The sequence below is a fragment of the Mustela erminea genome, chromosome 15 (genome assembly GCF_009829155.1).
Source record: "Mustela erminea isolate mMusErm1 chromosome 15, mMusErm1.Pri, whole genome shotgun sequence".
Taxonomy (NCBI): domain Eukaryota; kingdom Metazoa; phylum Chordata; class Mammalia; order Carnivora; family Mustelidae; genus Mustela; species Mustela erminea.
This window is the reverse complement of record NC_045628.1, coordinates 61,883,298-61,901,816: the sequence shown is the minus strand read 5'-3', so window position 1 is coordinate 61,901,816 and position 18,519 is coordinate 61,883,298. Positions and strand designations below refer to the sequence as shown.

Here is an 18,519-nt window from a genome sequence, read left to right as displayed (position 1 = left end):
TTGGAAGGAAGGAAATTCAAACGCCTAGACCTCCTTTTCTTTTTTAAGAAAAGAAAATGCTCCATTAAATAGGCAAAATGGCACTTAGATGTTTTTATTTTATATAAAATTATTTATATTTCTTTTTAGGACCCTTGATAGTTGACTAAGCTCTTTCTTCCCTATTTTTATATTTAATGTTCATAACTGGTTCATAACTGCCCTTGAAGGGTTGTCATAGGGATAAAATGGGAATATTCAAGCTAAATGCCCCCTCAACCATAAGTCACCCTTCTGCGTGTTCCATGGGAAAATGATTATTTTCTCTGTTGTTCACATAAAGAATAAGAAGCTTGGAAGCCTTAACTGGCTTCAAGTAGGATGAGTAGGTGGGCTGTCCTGTTGCTATCTTGTGAACTACTCAAGGATGGAGGGAACAGAAGGAGCTCTGACTATGGGGTCATATGGACCTACCACACTGTCTGACCAACTGACTTGCTGTGTGGTACCCTCAATGGACCTCTAGGTTCTCACTTATTCATTTGGTAGGCATGTATTGATTATCTACTCAGTGCCAAGCCCTTTTTGTAGGCATTGGGCAAACACAGAGACAAAAAGGGATGAATAGTTAAAAAAAAAAAAATCCACCCCCATATTATTGTGTGAATTATAAGAGAGCACACGTGGAAGTCCCCCGCATTGTGCTCAGTCTAGAAAAGGCATTTCACAAATAATAATAGCTTCTTTCTTTTCCCTTTTCTCTCTGTTCCATATGGCCAGTTAAAAATTCATATGGCAACTTCCTTTAAAATTTCTTAGTTAAAGCACCGCCATTAGGATACAAAGAAATACAGTTGGGCCCCTTCAATAATGTCCCATATTTTAATATAGCATCTTTCACCTGTAAATTTGGCTAATATCTCAAATCACAGTCCTGGAGAATGTTACTGTTCTCCCATTCATTCATTAAACAACAACAAAAAATTATGGATCATCTTTTATGCTCCAGATACTGTGCCCACCATTTACTCCTGCTTTAATGAATAAGGGTGGGTGGAATTGAGGGTCTGAAGTTCCAGCCCATTGTTTGTACACTCAACTCCTAATACCTTTCCTCTGGGGTAGCCAACCGTCATTCCTTCACGTGCCCAAACCAATGCTAAAGAACCGAACTTCTCAGCAGTGCCTAGGTGGCTCAGTCAGTTAATTGTCTGACTCTTAGTTTCAGCTCAGGTCATGATCTCAGGGTCGTGAGATTGTGAGTCAGGTCTGTGCTCAGCGGGGAGTCTGCTTGAGATTCTCTCTCTGCCTCTGCCTGTACCTCTCACCCTCTCTCTCTCTCTCTCTCTCTTTCTCTCTCCCTCTCTCCAAATAAATATATAAAATCTTAAAAGAATAGAACTTCTCAGGGTGTAAGTGAGGGTATTTTGCACATGATGACATGAATAAAATATATAAATGTTTTAATATGCAAGTTATAATTAAACACTGGCAGTGATACCTGTTAGCTGTCGAGCTTTATACTGCGCACAACATTCTAGATTGTTTCTTTAGGCACAAGTAAAATAAGATAATGCTGACTTTTCTTTATGTCTGCCTCTAGTCATCTGTCAAAGCCTTAAGGCATACGTTTCTGATTTTAGCTGTGCCTTTAATCTTGCTTTTTTTTTTAGCTAACTTTCATTGGGTGCTAATTATGAGGCAGACGTTGGGCTAAGTAATTTATAATCATTGACTTATCCTCCTTACACCCCTAAGATTAGGTATTCTTATTTTTTCTCACAATATAGATGAGAAAACAGGTCCAGAAAAGTCAAATAATTGCCCCAGTTGCCAGATTATGGTGGCTGAGGTGGGATGCAACCCCACATAAGCCTGTCTCCCAAAGATCATGCTCTGTCTGCTTCCCATTATTTCCCTTTGCCCTGATTCTCCACTTCCATAAAACTCTATTTCAATTAAAAAAAAAAAAACAAAAGTTTTATCTTACTGTTCAGAGAGTTGGATAGAATTAAAATCACAGACTTTGAGCAGCATCTCTGGGAAGTAGCTTAGGCTGGGGGTGAGGACTGAAGGTGGAAGTGATAGCAAGAGGCTGTGAATTTTCCTAGAAGGAAAATTCCAGACTCTGTTATTTTTTTCACTATGCAGGGCTTGGGCAAAGTTTTTTAAATTACTTTCAATCTCCTATTTTATTATGTGCTTTTTATATGTGTTGCCTCAAATCCTCTTTATATATACATATATTTATTTATTTAATATTCTTAAATTTTAAAAAAATTCTTTTTAAGTTCTTTAAAAAATTTTCAGTTATTTAATTTCTATATTTAAATTCTTAAAAATTATATATATACGTGTGTGTGTGTGTGTGTGTGTATAATTTTTTTTTTCACTGTTCAAATTTTATTTGGTATTTTAGTTGGTACAACAACACTTAGTTGGTTGTATGGTCTTTTTACATTATATGGCAATGTACACTATATTCTGACATACATGGTACACGAAGTAAGATCCTTTCGAACAGTTACGCACGATACATGCAATAATGAATTTATACGTTGGAGCCCAGGATGTGACTGACTGGAAAAGATGGACTAGGCATGTTGGGTGAAGGAACCTGAAGTCCTAGAACACACAGGAAATACTCATCTAGTTTGAAGAGCACCAGCTGCATATGCAATATTGGCAGTGGTGCCTCTGAGATGAACCCATTTAGGACTATAAAGGCAGGTATCATCTAGCATCAGGGTATAGCTGCAGGGTTTACTGAACCATTCGTATTTAGAAATTTAGGAAACTGATGTTTTTTTCTTTAGGCCATTTTGATATTATTTAAGTAACAGATCAGATAATAAGGACAATGTACACAACCTCCAACTAAAACCCTGTCGTAGTCTAGACAGTGAAGTGGTACATTAGAAAACTTTAAAACTGCAGCTCCTTTTGGATCCCCCAGAGTGTATCTGCACTCTTCTTCAAACGGGCCTCTTCCTCAGTAGTTAGAGTCACCTTCACAACATCTGAAATTCCATTCTGTCCCAAGATGCAAGGAACACGAAGGAAGACATCATCTTTTATTCCATAGAGACCCTTAATCATGGTGGAAATTGGATGCACCCGCCTAAGATTCTTCATTATACTTTCTGCCAAATCTGCCACAGACAGTCCAATGGCCCAGGAAGTGTAGCCTTTCAGTTTGATCACCTCATAGGCACTGTCAACCACCTGTTTGCGAACCTCTTTCCACTGTTCCTTATCTGCATCAGTGCCTAAGTCAGGGTGCAGATTCTTCAGAGACACACCAGCAATGTTTACTCCACTCCATACAGGCAGACTGGAGTCTCCATGCTCCCCGAGGATCCACCCGTGACAGCTTAACGGGTGAACTCCCAGCCTTTCCCCCATTAGGTAATGGAACCCGGCTGAATCCAGATTGCAACCACTTCCGATAACACGGTTTTTGGGAAAGCCACTTATCTTCCAAGACACATAGGTCAAGATATCCACTGGATTGGAAACAACAAGCAACTTGCAGTTTGGGCTGTATTTGACAACATTAGGAATGATGAACTTAAAGATATTCACGTTACGCTGGACCAAATTAAGACGGCTTTCTCCCTCTTGCTGACGTGCCCCAGCTGTGATAATAACCAACTTGGAGTTTGCAGTCACATTATAGTCTTTGCCAGAGACAATTTTTGGTGTTCTAAGGAAAAGGCTTCCATGCTGGAGATCCATCATCTCTCCCTTCAGTTTGTCTTCCATGACATCAACAAGAGCAAGTTCATCTGCCAAGTCCTTCATTAAGATACTGATGGCACAAGCCATGCCAACAGCACCAACCCCAAAAACTGTAATCTTATTTTGGGGGACATGTTCTTCCTTAAGAAGATTCTGTATCAGCTGGTCTTTGAGAGTTGCCATTTTGGACTTAGAACCAAAAGGAATCGGGAGTGCACGTCGGGAGGGCGAGCATCAGCAGCGCGCGAGACTGAATCCAGACTTGGCGGCAGCGGCTCCGACACTCCTATATATATATAATTTTTTAAAAGAAACTCATTTTAACTAGAAACCCTCCTACCATAGAAGAAAGCAAATATCATCGTAGGAACCCACCTCCCTAAGTCTCCTCCCTCACTTGGACCACGGGCTGTAAGCCTGGGTGTTGAGCTGCCTACTAATCAAGGTTGGGCGGGGGAGGCTCTTTCTTTTCAGAGACGCCCCCAGGCAACATCTCCATCTTTATTTCTTGACATACATCTACCATGAGATGGTGCAAACTTGAATGTCAACATTTGTTCCCAGAGAAAGATGATCTCTTCCGATGTATCTTGATTTTCCAAATGTGCAATGTTACACTGCAGACAGCATGTGACTTCCAGGATGAGAAATGAACTCTTCTCCAAGTCGCTCTGAGCGCCTGATCTTTCAGAGGGTGAAGACGCCTGTGGTCACCTGCTCACAGGCCAAGCGGCTGGCCCGCCCTGGAGTGTGGCTAGAAGCAGCGCAAAGGGTGCGAAGGCTCACTGGGGTCCATATTTGTTGCACCCTGACTTCAGCCTTGACTCCACTGAGCCTGTTTCTTCCTCTTTAAAAGAGAACTAACACTTGCCATATAGAGTGGGTTAGGGAATTAGGGATAATATCAAATTCCTGACATGTAGGGGTCAAAACCATCCTGGATTTTGTGTGATTGGAGAGGGGCTGGGGATACAGCTTTCTGTGTCATTATGGGTAAGTACTGTTGTGCACAAAGCCTTTAAAGTATAATTTAAATAACTTGGGTTTCCTGGGAGAAACACGTCATGTCTTTCAAATAGGAGATGAACGCACCATCATTCCGCGTGGAGAAAGCAGCAGATGGGAAAATGCTTCTCCATTACTACTCTGACAGGAGTGGTCTGTGCCACATCGTACCAGGTATGGGAACAGCCCCACCAGCCCCACAGTTACGACGTCTCTGGAGTTCTCCTCACAGAGTCTCCAGGATGGCTCATAGCCCACTCAGCTCTTCCATTATCTGATTCTTTGTCATCTTGATCATTACTCCCAAAGCCTTTGGGCCATTAAAATAAATTCCCAAGGTGTCAAAAGAAGGAACAGTTTCCATTTTTTATTTTAACATTTTGAACTACATGTTTACATAGTTATGATGATTCTGCATATTGTTTTGTATCAACATTTCTTTGTGTATTCGGCATTGTGGAGAAAAAGCATCCTTCTATGTTTCCACATGGTCCTTTAAACTCATTTTCAACTGCCGAGTGATAATCCATATTGTAAATAATGAGTCCCCTGTTGTTGAATTTTTAGTCGATACTACTCTTTTGTTATTGCTTTGGTGAACATTTTCATGCACAATTTTCCCATGCTTATATTATAACTCCGGGATAGATTTCCAGAGCACCTCTTTTTAGAACATGGTCCTTAATGCTTTTATAATTAGATTTTGTTTACATTATTTCTAGAGTTGGTTTAGTGAGTTAAATGCCTTCCTGAAATAAACAAACAAATGAATAGATGTTAAACTAGAAATTGGAGTGGCAGGGCTATATTTGTTATGCAGACATATATAATTTAAACCACTACCCGGAAGTTATTTTATTTTTAATTTTATTAATCTGTCCTCTGTTGCCTGTCTTGATGCAGGGCCTGGGCTTAGTGAACTCTGGGATATTCATCTGAAGTCTAACTTGATTATAACTTTTGGTGGCAAAACTGCCTCTTGCCATCCCTCACCGTGAAGTGTCCTTCTGCTGTAGGTATCATTGAGGCTGTGGCCAAAGACTTCTTTGACACTGATGTGACCATGGATATCCTTAACATGAGTAAGGAAGAGGAGAGGACAGGAAAGAAGGAGCATGTTGTGTTTCTGGTTGTGCAGAAGTCTCACAGAGAGATAAGAAGGGCAAAACCAAACCGGAAACAAGACAATCAGGACATCCTGAGAGACCAAGAGGTACTGGGTTTGCTATGTCTTCGGGAAGGACAGATCCTCCTAGTGGAAATGCCAGTCTCCGAACAATCGATGCAACAGAACCAAATGGACCTTCTAATCGTGGATTTAAGGCAGAGCTTCTCAGCCTTAACACTACCGACATTTTGGGCCAGATAATTCTTTGTTATGATGGGCTGTCTTGTGCTCGTCTAGTAGCATTCCTAGCTCATCTACCAGACGTGAGTAGGACCCTGCTTCCCCACTCCTTAGCTGTGGGAATTAAAAATATCTCCAGGGCAGTGGTAGGGACAAAATCATTATTGGTTGAGAATGGCTAGGTTAAGAAAACTTGGATAAACACTGGGAGGTTTTCGGGGATGAACTTCAGCCTGGAATATTTTCACCTCTAAAAACACCAATATGAAGGCCAGACATTTGGCTTTGTGGCTTATTTTGCAATCCTTCTAAAATAAATTGACCTTTTAAGCCCTTAGTGCCCACTTCTAGAGCTGGGACCAGTTGGGAGTCTGGAGTCAATTCCTGATCCTGTGATGGCTGCCTCAATTCCAACTTGTAGAGTGAACATTTTCTACTTAGGTCCTACATATATCCACACAGCTTACGCAAGCATCCCGATGATTCTGTGTCTCCTGGAGCACCCAGTGTTTATGTCTTAGATCATTCAAAGCCCCCCTCAAAGTGTTGGCTACAGAATCTTCAACCACAAGAAGAGAAGATGTTCCTATGTGATTTTCATGCCAGCCCTGTCGTGAGATTTGTAAGAAGTCCTTGCTGCCTTTGGCAGAGAAACAACAGGAAGATTAACTAGGTACAAATCTTAGGGATAAGAAAGTCTTGCTAAGACTGACCTTGTGTGGACTTGCTGTTCCACTGGTCCTGATTACAGCAGAATGGGGCTTGTGCACCTCTAGGCACATGACCAGTCCCATGACCAGACACACGTGCTTTTCTTTTTGTCACCTACAGGCTATGGAGGCGGCTTTCCTTAGGATGAAAGAGAAGTATTTGAGTGTCTCTGTCTGTCCTGTGAAGAAATCACACTGGGAAATTGTGAGAAGCATAGTCATGTTTGGAAAAGGTGAGTGGGCTGTTTTGCTGATTGTGACTCTTGGAGCAGAGTAATGGCTTGGTGCACACAAATGGGTCAAGTCTTCCATGATTATGATGTCACTGATTTCTGCAGAGCTTGGATTTGGAGGCAGGATTTTTAACTTTAAAACGTCAGACTCTAACTTGCCCTCCTTTGTCCCTTTTGTGCTGGGTGACACAGAGAGACACAGTCTCCCCGATAATCAGGGAAAGCCACTGGAGAGAGGATGGGAATCAGTCCTAGCTGGGGACTGTGTTGAAAGGAAGGAGGATGAGAACTGACATATTTTCAAAAACAATGCATTTTCTACAGCTTCTTGGGCCTTCGGGACTGGGATGCACTTCTGATCTAGAAGTCTGCAGTTAATAACCATGGTGTCCAGTAGTGCAAAGCACACTGGATCAGGAGCCAAGAAAGCAGATTTCTGGCTCCGTCCCTGAGGCGCTGTATGGCCCTGAACAAGGTCCTCCATCTTCTGCATGAAAAATGAAGGCGTCAGGCTCTGAAGGTGCCCTTGTTGACACTGAGCCCATCCCATGATCAGCACTAATGACTAAGCCAGAATGGGAGCCCCGCCCCACTGGGAGCCCGGAGCTAGAGCCCTCCCCGTCTTGCCCCATAGGTCCTGGTGACATGCATCTGGGAGGAGGTCTGCAGGGCTCAAAAGGCTGCATTCTGAGTCCCTCAAGCCATGGCAAGCGAGTCAAACACGCAATTGACATCCTTTGTCTGGGAGATTTTCATATCAAAAAGGCTCCATTTCGAATCTCTACCCCCTGCCAAATAGGGCTGTTGGTTAAATTTTCATGTGCCACCCAAAACTGTCAGTCTAAAAAGCTCCATGGCAAATGTCCCTGACGCTGGGCCGGGCACACACGCTCTGCTCTGCTAGCTCATTGTCTGGCTGTCACCGTTTCAATGCCGGCTCTGTTTGCATGGCGAGACATACTCAATTGGCCCAGAAACTCTTCAGCATCGGGCAGAAACTTGGCAGGGGGTAGGGGGGTACTTCTCAACCCGGTAGCAAGTTTTCTGTTTGTTTTAATTTGGAAGAATTGCTGTGGCCATCTGGAGACGCTAAGGGAGCCTGTGATAGAGAGTGGGGACTGCTCTTTGCCCATGAACGTTTAAGATGCTATCCCGAGCGAGCTCTGCTCTGTGCCAGGTTGGTGGCGTGAGCTGCCTGTGAGCAGGACTCTCTTTTTCTGCACCCAGGGCATCTCGTGAATACCTTCGTGCCAGTTTATCCTGAGCAGCTCTGGATTGAACAGAAGACGTTCTGCAATGCTTTTCCTTTCCACATTGTGTTTGATGAATCAGTAAGAGGCCCCTTCCCTCTGTCGCTTGGATTCAGGATAAGCTGGGAAGGGAAGATGTTGTATAGTCTTTCATGGCTGGTGGGGACTTTCAAGTCCCTGAGGAGTCCCCAGGGTTTGGGAGACTAGGGTTTAGCCTGGTGTGATGGGCCATTGACTTCTTTTTCATTTTGGCATCCTCCAGAAACCAGAGTGCAGGATCTTCTCCCATACCTATGGGTTGGGGACAGCACCAAGGAGACTAGACTAGGGAGTACATGGGGGAAAATTTGTCATTAGAGAAAAAAGACATAACGTCAAAGTTCACAACACCAAGAGATGAAAGAACACAGTAATGACAGGGTGACATTTTAGATCAGGGTCTTTGCCGTCCTTGTGGCCATTGTGGAAGGCTCAATCCCACCAAGCTTCTCTTTCTATAGCTTGAAATCAGGGGAGAGGTCTGTGCCAACTCATGCCACAGTTTTGTGGGAGCTGTAAGGATGACCATTAATGGAAAATGTTTGGTGTCAATTTCCTTGGCTAAAATTATGTCAACTGAATTGATTACAAGTTCATTTAAAGGGCAGTGAGGCAAAATAAATTTGGTAAAAAATATCAGTTAAAATGCCTTCGGGTAGTTGCGATTTTCTTTGATATTTATTTGATCTGTTGGAATCATCAGAGACCTGTTGGAATCATCACCTCCAGTGGACTGCTGGATAAAGATTCTATGAAATTTACTCATTTGAGGGTCTTCTCTGCTTGCAAAGAATTGATCTAACTGAGGAAATCAAACACTCCTATAAGAAACAACTAGGGAATGATAAAGTAATATGCTTTGGCATTTCCTCGGTGCTGTGAAGATATTATTATTGTTACTATTAATGTTTCAAATTCTGATGTATTTGAAAACTGCTTTTTCTTTTTAAGAATCACAGAAAATTTAATGATAGTGATTCTTTTTAAGAATCACAGAAAACTTAATGATAATTATTGTACAATGTTAAGTCAATTTCTGTAGCCTAACAGACAGCCCAGGGTTAGTGATGTTAAGTATTATGGGCAGCTTATGTAGACATTGGACATTTTATGTACAGGAGACTCATTTTGCCTCTTCCTTCTGTGTGTCCCCTGGAGGCAGCAGTGGAAGATATCTCCTCACGTTTGTGATGGACTCCTTCACCTGTGGCCTGGGTGTCAGATCTAAGCTACAGAATTTGCTAGTTTCTTTATTAATGAATTCTAAAGGGAGGGAAGGCAGAGAGAGTCAAAGACAGGGAGAGACAGAAAGAGACAGAAACAGAGAAATTCCACAGAGTTAGAGAAGAACTGTCAACCCAGTTGAGTCTTTGAACAGTCTCAACCCAGTTGAGACTTCTTGTTAGTAAGAAATATGCTTTTGAGCACCCTATACTACCCTTTCCTCTTTCAGAGATTAGCTGCAGATTTGATTTTTAAAATAATATTTATTACTTCTACGGTATCTATTCCATTAGTGACCCCTTCTCCTCCTTAGTGAGTCAGAGAGGATACGGAGTGGTATTTCCAAGGGGAAGTGCGTGGTGCAGGTTGCTTTCTGTTTCCTGGTCTCACATCTGTCCTCTGTGGATAGCTGAGGGTCAAGCAAGCTGGAGTGAATATTCAGAAGTATGTCCCGGGACTCCAAACTCAGAAGATTCGATTAGATGAGTATTTCTCCATCATTCATCCCCAAGTTACCTTCAACATTTTCAGCATCTGCAAATTTATCAACAGTCAATTTGTCCTGAAGGCACGAAGAGAAAGGATGCCTGAGGCATGGAAAAGTCAGCCTGCACTCAAACTCCGAGGTAAGGAACTCACCCCTCCCCTCATCGCTCTCTGCCATCTGGGCCATTGCTCAGACAGGCACAAGGCAGAGTTTTCGGTTTTTTCAAAAAGTTGCATAGAAAGCGGGAGGCTGCCATGGGAGAGTTGGTGAGAAGCTTTAAAGCCCCACGGGACCCAAGCGGTGGTGCCGGGGTGGTGCATGAGGAACAGATTCAGGAAAGAATTAAGGTAGAAGCTGGCGATTGGATGTAAAGGTTGCAAAAAAGAGAGAATACTGAGGCTAATGATTAGCTTTCTTGCTTGGGTAACTGAGTGATAAAACTAGGTAACTTGGGTAACTAGCTGAACAGACATGCTGTGACCTCCTTGGGGTCAGGGACTTGGCCAGTTTGAGTCACTGCTGACTCCTTAATACCTAGAATAGTGTGCCTGGTTCATAGCAGGGGTGAGGGGCAAGGAAATAAGCAGAGGGGACTGAAGGTGAGTTCAGCTGTAACCATGTGTAAATACTGGTGAGTAGTTTAAAAAAAAAAAGTCACTGCTGTTGGGAGTATAAATTGTCCCGATCATTTTAGAGGGCATTTTAGCAATATGCATCCAAAAACATTAAAAGTGAGCATATTGTTTGTCTCAGTAATTCAGTTTCTAAGATTACATCCTTAACAGAATAGGCATGATTATACACAATGACTTACCTTAAGCTTGGCCATTGTCATGCTGTTTATAGACTGATAAAAGGGACCTAACATAATCAGTGCTAGCTAGTTGATTGAATAAAACATGGTATAATCAATGCAGCCTGCAAAAAAAGTATGATGCATACCTGTATTAATGCTAGGGAAGGATATATCTATTATAAATTTAAAGTGCAAAATTCAGATTACAAAAAGAAGATGGCAGAAAACCCATTTTTGGTAATTACCTGAGTGGTGTGATTATGGGCAACTTTTGTTGTTTTCTTTGACTTCTTTCATTTTCTGCAATGCATGAATACTCTTTTTATAGTGAAATAATAAACGTATCTCTTTTTAAGGAAATATGCACTTGAGTGCAGGAAGCAGGGTTTCTTTGGAAATTCAGATTCCTCGTCAGCATGATGTAGGGTGCCGCTGTGGAATCCTAAGAGAATACCAAGACAGAAACCCGGGGAACACCAGCATTGAAGGAATGAGCAAAAAAAGACCTTAAAGGGAAAATTGAAAGAAGTCGGGGGGGGGGGATCTCAGAAACAAAGCAGTGTCAGGGAAGTCTCTGGAAGTGAGGTTACAGGGAGGGGGGTTCTGCATGACACTGCCCAACAGCAGGGGGGCTCAGGAGGTGAGGGAGACAGACTTGTGTTGGAGTAAGAGGGCCACATCCCAGTAAAAAAGGGTACCCATGAGACAGGGAAGAAGAGTAAGTGGAGACAGGAAGTATGCATAGAGCCCTCAAGAAATGGGGCTGACAGGAAAGACGTGAGACTGTGCAAGGGATGACAGGGCATATTGTGTGGGTGGTGATCTGGTGAGCTGTGTCCCCTGTCGGTGACGTGCTCTGTTGTCGCGTTTTTCTCGGTGACGGGCAGGCCAGATGATCTGGATGGAGGCCGTGGGCTGCATGATATACATGTGCTCCCCGAAGCTTCGCAGCCTGCAGGAGCTGGAGGAACGTGGCATGCACCTCTCCGACATCGCTCCCCACGACACCACCAGGGACCTCATCCTCCTGAACCAGCAGCGACTGGCAGAGATTGAGCTGTCCAACCAGCTGGAGAGGAAGAAGGAGGAGCTGCGGATCCTCTCCAAGCACTTGGCCATAGAAAAGAAGAAAACAGAGACCCTGCTTTATGCCATGCTGCCGGAACATGTGGCCAACCAGCTGAAGGAGGGCAAGAAGGTCGCCGCAGGTAGAGCTTCCCTTCCTTGCCGGGGACCTCTGCGCGGGAGGTGGTGTGTCCCCGCTGTCAGGGCGCAGGCTCTGAACCCGCACAGATCTAGGGCTGGACTGGGGCTCTGTCCCTCGTTCGTGACATGACCTTGGGCTGGTTACATAAGCCATGTGGCCTCAGTTTGCTTCTCCCAACAATAAGAATAATGGAAAGAACACAGTTGTGAAATATGGATTAAATAAAAATGCCCGTCAACTATGCCCACCTATATCACACTCTCTAAGACCTGAAAGTGCGGCCTGAGCCTGGCATGTCTGTTGGGGATCGTGAATAGAGTTGTGTGTGCTTAGACCGGGAATAACACACCCGCACCTTACATAAGTCACTGGGTGCCTGGAAGGACCAGTCTGGGAGAGCAAGCCGTTTATGGAGGAGAGAATGGCGTGTTTACTCTGAACTCCCTTTCCATCTGGCACGGGTGTGTTTTCGCACCCAGACATCCGTGGGAAAGCTACTGAATTTCAGGGTGCTGCCCCGTGTTGACCCAAAAGAGTTCACGGTCTTGTGGGTTTGGCATCTATATGGATCTTTTCATGGGGGGCAGGGTAACCAGAGGAAAGGAAACTCGTGTGGGTTAAGGAGTCCTGATTGCTCCAGGATCTGGAGTAGACATTTTCATACAGGCCATTTCATTTAATTTTCTGAACGTTTCTGTGAGGGAGGTGTTATTATCCCAACTAGCTTTGTAAATTTATGTTCACCCCGGTTTATGAGTAAACAAGCTGAAAATCAATCAGAAGTTATCTAACTCCAGAATTCATGCTTTGTCTGTTGCAAAGGTATGGAAACACAGATGCTAGGGAAGTTAATAATAAGTAGACGTCGGAGAGAAAGACACAGGGTCAGGGGCTATGAGGCTTTACATGAAGTGTCTGACACTTGAGTTAAACCTTGAGATTCTACTTCAGAAAAAAAAAAAAAGAGGGATGAGGCATTGCAGGAGAATGGGATGACGGAGCAAAGGTGGGGCAGCACGAACACCGTCTGCAGGGGACTGTCCCTAGAACGTGGGGGGACGTGGCAGAGCCATGCCAGGTGGGGCTGGACACTTAGGGTGAGGATTCCCTGAGGTTTCTTTTTCTTAGAAGGAAAGTTTCATGATTAGTTTGATGAATATGATTCTGGCTGCAGAGTAGTGAATGCACGAGAGGGAGACAGACAGAAAGCCTGTCCCAGTACAGGTGAGCGATGGTAAACGCCTGAATTAAGACCCCACATATGGGAAGGGTCTCAGCAGGATTTTCATGACCAAGAAGACAGGAGAAAGGAAGAGGGAGGGGTCAGGGTTGAGTGTGAAGTTTCTGGCATAGAGACACATGATACATTTATTTTAAGGCCGAGCCAGAAAGAAGAGCAGGTTTGAGGGGAGGATGGTAAGGTCGGTTTTAGAGCAGCTGAGTTTAAGATGCCGGTGGGATACTCCATGTAGCATGACCAGTAAGTAGTTAGGAACTGTAGGGAGAACTCAATGGAAATTTCCAGGGTAAGCTATCAAGCTAGAAGTTGGTGGGAATGTGGGTGGTGGTTAATCACGGGCGGTATGAGTTATAAATAAGGTCATCTGGGGCCATGAGGTGAGAAGGGAAGAGGGTTAGGCATTGAAACTTAGGGAACACCGCTTATTTGAGAAGGAAGAAAAGTCATTGGAATATATAAAACAAGATCAGAAAGGTAGGGAGAGTCTGAAGAAGAAGGGTAGACCAGAAGCCAAAGGGAAGAGAAAGTTACATGAACAGGAGATTATTACCAGAGGTATAAATAATACAGACAATACCCAGCTGTGTTCAAGGAGTCATATATTCAGTTATCTAATAAATATTTACTGAGCAGGTCCCGCTCTAGGGACCGGGAATATAACAGAGACCAAAATGGTCTCTCATCTCATGGAGCTTATAGTCCAATGAGGAAGACAGGCAATGAGCAAATAAACAATCCCATATAATCCCACATGTAAGGCATACGGGCTTGGGGGCAGCAATGAGGCTAAGAGGACAGGGTCTCGGGACTGTCATTTTAAATAGAGTGGTAAAGGAAGTTCTCATGAGGTGCTTACATGTGAGATGTGAGACAGAGCGCCTTGCATATTTGTGAAAAGAGGGGTCAGAGAGAGAAAGCAACCAGTGCCAGGACGCCAAGCAGGAGGCACTTGAAAAACCCCAAGGAGGCCAGTGTGGCTGGAGTGGAGTAAACCAGAGAGAGCGGTGGAGATGTGAAGCCAGAGAGGTGGTGGGGACAGAGGGGGGCCCCTCACTGGCCACGGTAAACACTTTCTGTTTTAGTCTCAGTGTGATGGAAGTCATGGATGTAAGGCAGAGGAGTTGGGGGTCTGACTTAAGCAGGTCGGTCTAGCTGCTCTACGAAAATGAGCAGGACTGGAAGTAGCCTGACAAGTTGGGAGCACATGCTGAGGATATGGTGGCCTTCTCGCCATACGAGGAGAGCGGAACTCACCACCTCGTGGTGACCAGTCTCTGCTGTCGCGGTGGGCAGTACTCCGCCCTGCCCCTGGGTCTCTGCCTCAGCCCACTTGCCAAGGGCTTTTTTGTAAGCCAGGGCCTGCCCAACCCGTTTCTGCCCTCCCATGCTTCTCATCACACCTTACAGGGTGTTTGATGACACGTATGTCTCCTCCACTGGACTGCGAGCTCCTCAAGGGCCAAAGTCCTGTCTGTTTCATGTTACGTGATTCTCCCTGCATGAAGACTGGCTCGTAGTGGGCACTCGGGGGAGGTCTCCTGGCTGAATGGCATCCGGCTCCTTCTCCCCAAGGCACAGTCAGATTTGGTTCCCAAAGGACACCTGCACCTAGAATTCATAGGATTATTATTCCATATCCTGGACTGTCACTGACACCTGGTTTATGTTGCAGGGGAGTTTAAAACGTGCACGATTCTTTTCAGTGATGTGGTTACATTTACTAACATCTGTGCTGCCTGCCAACCTATCCAGATAGTGAAGATGCTGAATTCCATGTACTCCAAGTTTGACAGACTAACCAGTGTCCACGAGGTCTACAAAGTAAGTGTCTGCGAACTGTGGGGGTGTGCTACCCCCAGAAAGGGCAGGGGCTCCGGACTCAGCTTTCTAGACCCTCCCCGGTCTGCGATTTGGTGTGGATGGGAGTGAGGTCAGCAGGTAGAGCTAAAAGGGGATTGGAGCTATTTTAGGAATTTTAGTCTTTGCAGAAATCCTTTTATGATTCTCAGCACTAAGGCATCTTTGAAGGTCACCCTGTTTTCCCAGGGAATAATTCTACCCCTTGAATTCAGCAAGAAGTCCAATCTAAATAACGTATATCTAATATATAGTCATACATGAACCCAGGAGCTTCATCTTCTCTGGAACTTGTTTCTGCCAGAAGCAGAAAGGCCTTTGGGCTCTCTCATGGGTGTTTGTGGAACCATTTTTCTTCTCACGCCTTCCCTCATGCTCCTCATCCTCCTGGCAAACAAATACCAGCTTTAATGCAGTCCTTCTGTCAATGCATGGAAAATGACACAAATATTTAATCATATGTTTAATGCATTAAGGAGATGCTCTGAATGCTTCTTTTCCTCTTCCAGGTGGAAACCATAGGCGATGCCTACATGGTGGTGGGGGGCGTACCAGTGCCTGTCGGAAGCCATGCTCAAAGAGTGGCCAACTTTGCCTTGGGAATGAGAATTTCTGCAAAAGAAGTCATGAATCCTATTACCGGAGAACCCATCCAGGTAGAGAGAAACTGAGTATTTTGCTGAATACGAAGCATTTCACGCACAAAAAGGTAGAATTCGGCTTATTCGTCTGTTCAGATGGTTACTGGGTATGTTACAGTAGTTAAAATGGGTAATTTTTCCCACGTCTTGTCTTCTCTTGCACATGTTCTAAGTCATTGAGATAATAGTAAGGCTATCATCATTGCAAGTTCTCTTCAACTTCAGAGAAGGTCTTGGAGCTTGGTACTTTCATGTGATTGACCGCAAGCTTCTTTGTAGTGTTGAGCTCAGCTCTCCACTTACTCTGCAGGGCTCAATCCATCTTGATAGCTGTTTTTGTTTTTTGTTTTTGTTTTTTTAAATAATTCCAGGTTTTTAATTTAAGCATTCAGTTCCACAAGTGTTTCCAGTTTACTGAATAGCCTTCCCACCCCAAAGGAAACTGTGTATTCAACATGCCTTCTCGGAGGTTCAGGAGTCAGACTGAAGGGGGAAAATGCCCTCGGCAGTAGGCTGAGACACCAGGGTGCCATGAGATATTTAGAATAGCTTTCCTCTTGCCACGTGGCCCTGAGCGAGACATCTGCTCACCTCTCTCCCAGGAACCTACTCTTCCAAGCATGGAAGTTTGTTCACACTCTAAAAGATGGATAATTTTGGATGAAAAGTAAGCATCTTTTTCTGTCTGCTCAGCAGATCCTAGCGTCCCTATGATGTTTCAGAGCAGTGTTTCTGGGGTTTAAAATGTAATCCCTTCTCTCTTTCTGGCAGTCAGATCTTCAAGATAAGCTACCCAGCCAACTCAGAGTAAATAAAGACAACTAGAAGATAGAATACAATTTTTCTCAATTACAGCCCCTCCGTAGGAGATTCTGAAGCCGCATTCCACTCACCCTCATGATGAGTCCAACATTGGGAAATGCTGCACGTTCTGGTGGTCGTGCCCACTGTAGCCTTCTGAGCAAAAGCTGGGTTTAGGTGGTTGCAGGAAGGACACATCCACAGTACTCGGCCCATGTAAACACACAGATACATCTGTGGAAAAAAAGCCCTAGTAAAAAATCAAGATGGGAGGGAATGAGGGAACGAGATAAGAAGGTCAGATAAGAGATCCGAGTTTTGGTTAAAGGGCTGTAAATAAAGCCACTGAATTATTGAAAATATACTGCTGTGTAAATAGAGTGTGTGTATAGGGTGTGTGTGTGTGCATGTGTGGGTATGTGTGTGAGATAGCTACAGAGATGACAGTAATGCTACACCAATAAGAATGAAATTAAACAATGCATTCCTGGAAACTTTCCTGGTGGATTTACCAAGAAGAAAACAGGAAAAGATGTTATCAAGTTTAAGATAAGAAGAGGGACCTGGTTAGGCACATCATTGACTCTCCATCAGAACCAACATACCATGTGGGTTTATTTAAGGAAGTAGGGAAAAGGACTTGAAACATTTTGTGCCTCCATTTCAATAATTTTTAAATTGGGACTCTTCGAGATCTTCTATTATTTCACTCATATATCCTTCAGTATACGTGAGGTCGTACTCTGCATGAGGCGGAGGTACTCGGTGTTGGACAGGCTCCTTTTCTTGTAGGAACAGGCAAATTCACCTTTGGGAAAAGAAAGAAGAGAGTGGTCACCCCTGCAGGGAGGGCTGGAGCTTCACTGGAAAGGGGCACAAGAGAATCTTGCGAGGTCATGAAAGTAAGCTGTGTTTGATTTTCGGTGGGGGCTGCAGGGCCCTATGCTCTTGTCAAAACTCCCGGAGCTAACAACTTGAGATCTTTTTTGTTTGTTTGTTTTATATAAATTATACCTCAATTTCAAAAGAAAAGCAGGAGTATTCGATGGTCTTGCTTCAGTGAGGTTTTCTCTGTGCAGATCAGAGTGGGCATCCACACGGGACCGGTCTTGGCAGGGGTGGTAGGAGACAAGATGCCACGGTACTGCTTGTTTGGTGACACTGTGAACACAGCTTCTAGGATGGAAAGTCACGGGCTCCCCGACAAAGTGCACCTCAGCCCCACTGCCTACAGGTAGCCCTTTGTGCATTCATGCCTTCCTTTGACTTTCCCTAATTCCAGAACACAGAGAGTGCCTAGCCGCCATGGGACACAGGTAGTAAAGGAAAGTGATGCCACCCTGGCTTATAGAAGACGCTGTGTCAGAGAGTAAATACTCCTGAGCCTCTCCTGTATGACACCTTGGCTCCCAAGGAGCTTCTGATCTAAAGCAGGGATTGGCAAAGTGTATGGGATTAAAGCAGGAAATCAGGAAGTGGGAAGGTTTTTTCCTTCTGTTTCGGCTGGAAGAGACCTTAGCTGGCCAGGAGGTGGAGGGAAGGATGCAAATGGTGGGAACTGAAAAGAAGGGGAGAGGCGGCTGATGCGGCCGGCCCTCAAGGAGGTGGGAAGGGAACGGTTCTTGCACAAGACATCTCAGCCTCAGAGACTGGGGCCAAAGGGGAGTGTGGCCAGGAGCGGGTGAAATGCCGTGGGGTCTTGCCTGTAAGTGGCTGCAATTTTAGAGAAGAATCACAAAGGTCACAAAGGAGGAGGCAGAGTCAGAAACCTGAGAGTGAGGAGAGCGGGTGCCAAGTGGGGGAACTAGAGGAGCATGGTGAGGGTCTGAAATCCCCACGGAACTGGTCAAGGGCAAGGGAAGGTCAGTGAGTGCTGAGAGCTGCCTGAGGCACCCACCTGACCGTGAATTCGATACTTGCCTGGTACGCACTGTTCTGTGGTTTCTCTCCAATACCCGGCA

General features: G+C 44.5%; 2 protein-coding genes across 3 annotated transcripts in view; one reads left to right on the top strand and one right to left on the bottom strand.

Annotated features, from left to right (window-relative positions):
- Positions 1-18,519, top strand: part of LOC116574312 (guanylate cyclase soluble subunit beta-2-like) — a 45,018-nt gene that overhangs the window by 13,455 nt on the left and 13,044 nt on the right. Inside the window, exons 4-12 of the mRNA XM_032315022.1 lie at positions 4,800-4,899; positions 5,742-5,938; positions 6,905-7,016; positions 8,244-8,347; positions 9,939-10,155; positions 11,700-12,020; positions 14,932-15,080; positions 15,626-15,772; positions 17,638-17,792. Of these exons, the coding sequence (XP_032170913.1) occupies positions 4,800-4,899; positions 5,742-5,938; positions 6,905-7,016; positions 8,244-8,347; positions 9,939-10,155; positions 11,700-12,020; positions 14,932-15,080; positions 15,626-15,772; positions 17,638-17,792 (1,502 nt within the window). The remainder of the gene's footprint in view (positions 1-4,799; positions 4,900-5,741; positions 5,939-6,904; positions 7,017-8,243; positions 8,348-9,938; positions 10,156-11,699; positions 12,021-14,931; positions 15,081-15,625; positions 15,773-17,637; positions 17,793-18,519) is intronic.
- On the bottom strand, positions 2,360-4,000 carry LOC116574313 (L-lactate dehydrogenase A chain-like). Of its 2 annotated transcripts, XM_032315024.1 has the most exons (2): positions 3,217-4,000; positions 2,360-2,947 (listed from the first exon to the last, which is right to left on the bottom strand). In XM_032315024.1, exons 1-2 carry the CDS (start codon positions 3,901-3,903, stop codon positions 2,792-2,794), a joined length of 843 nt encoding a protein of 280 aa, XP_032170915.1. In that variant the 5' UTR covers positions 3,904-4,000; the 3' UTR covers positions 2,360-2,791. The 2 variants fall into 2 exon arrangements, with proteins under 2 accessions (XP_032170915.1, XP_032170914.1); XM_032315023.1 differs by having other exon boundaries at positions 2,360-4,000.

What these genes read in the sequence shown, in the direction of transcription:
- LOC116574313 (XM_032315023.1), bottom strand. Translation starts at nt 3,903, where the DNA reads ATGGCAACTCTCAAAGACCAGCTGATACAGAATCTTCTTAAGGAAGAA.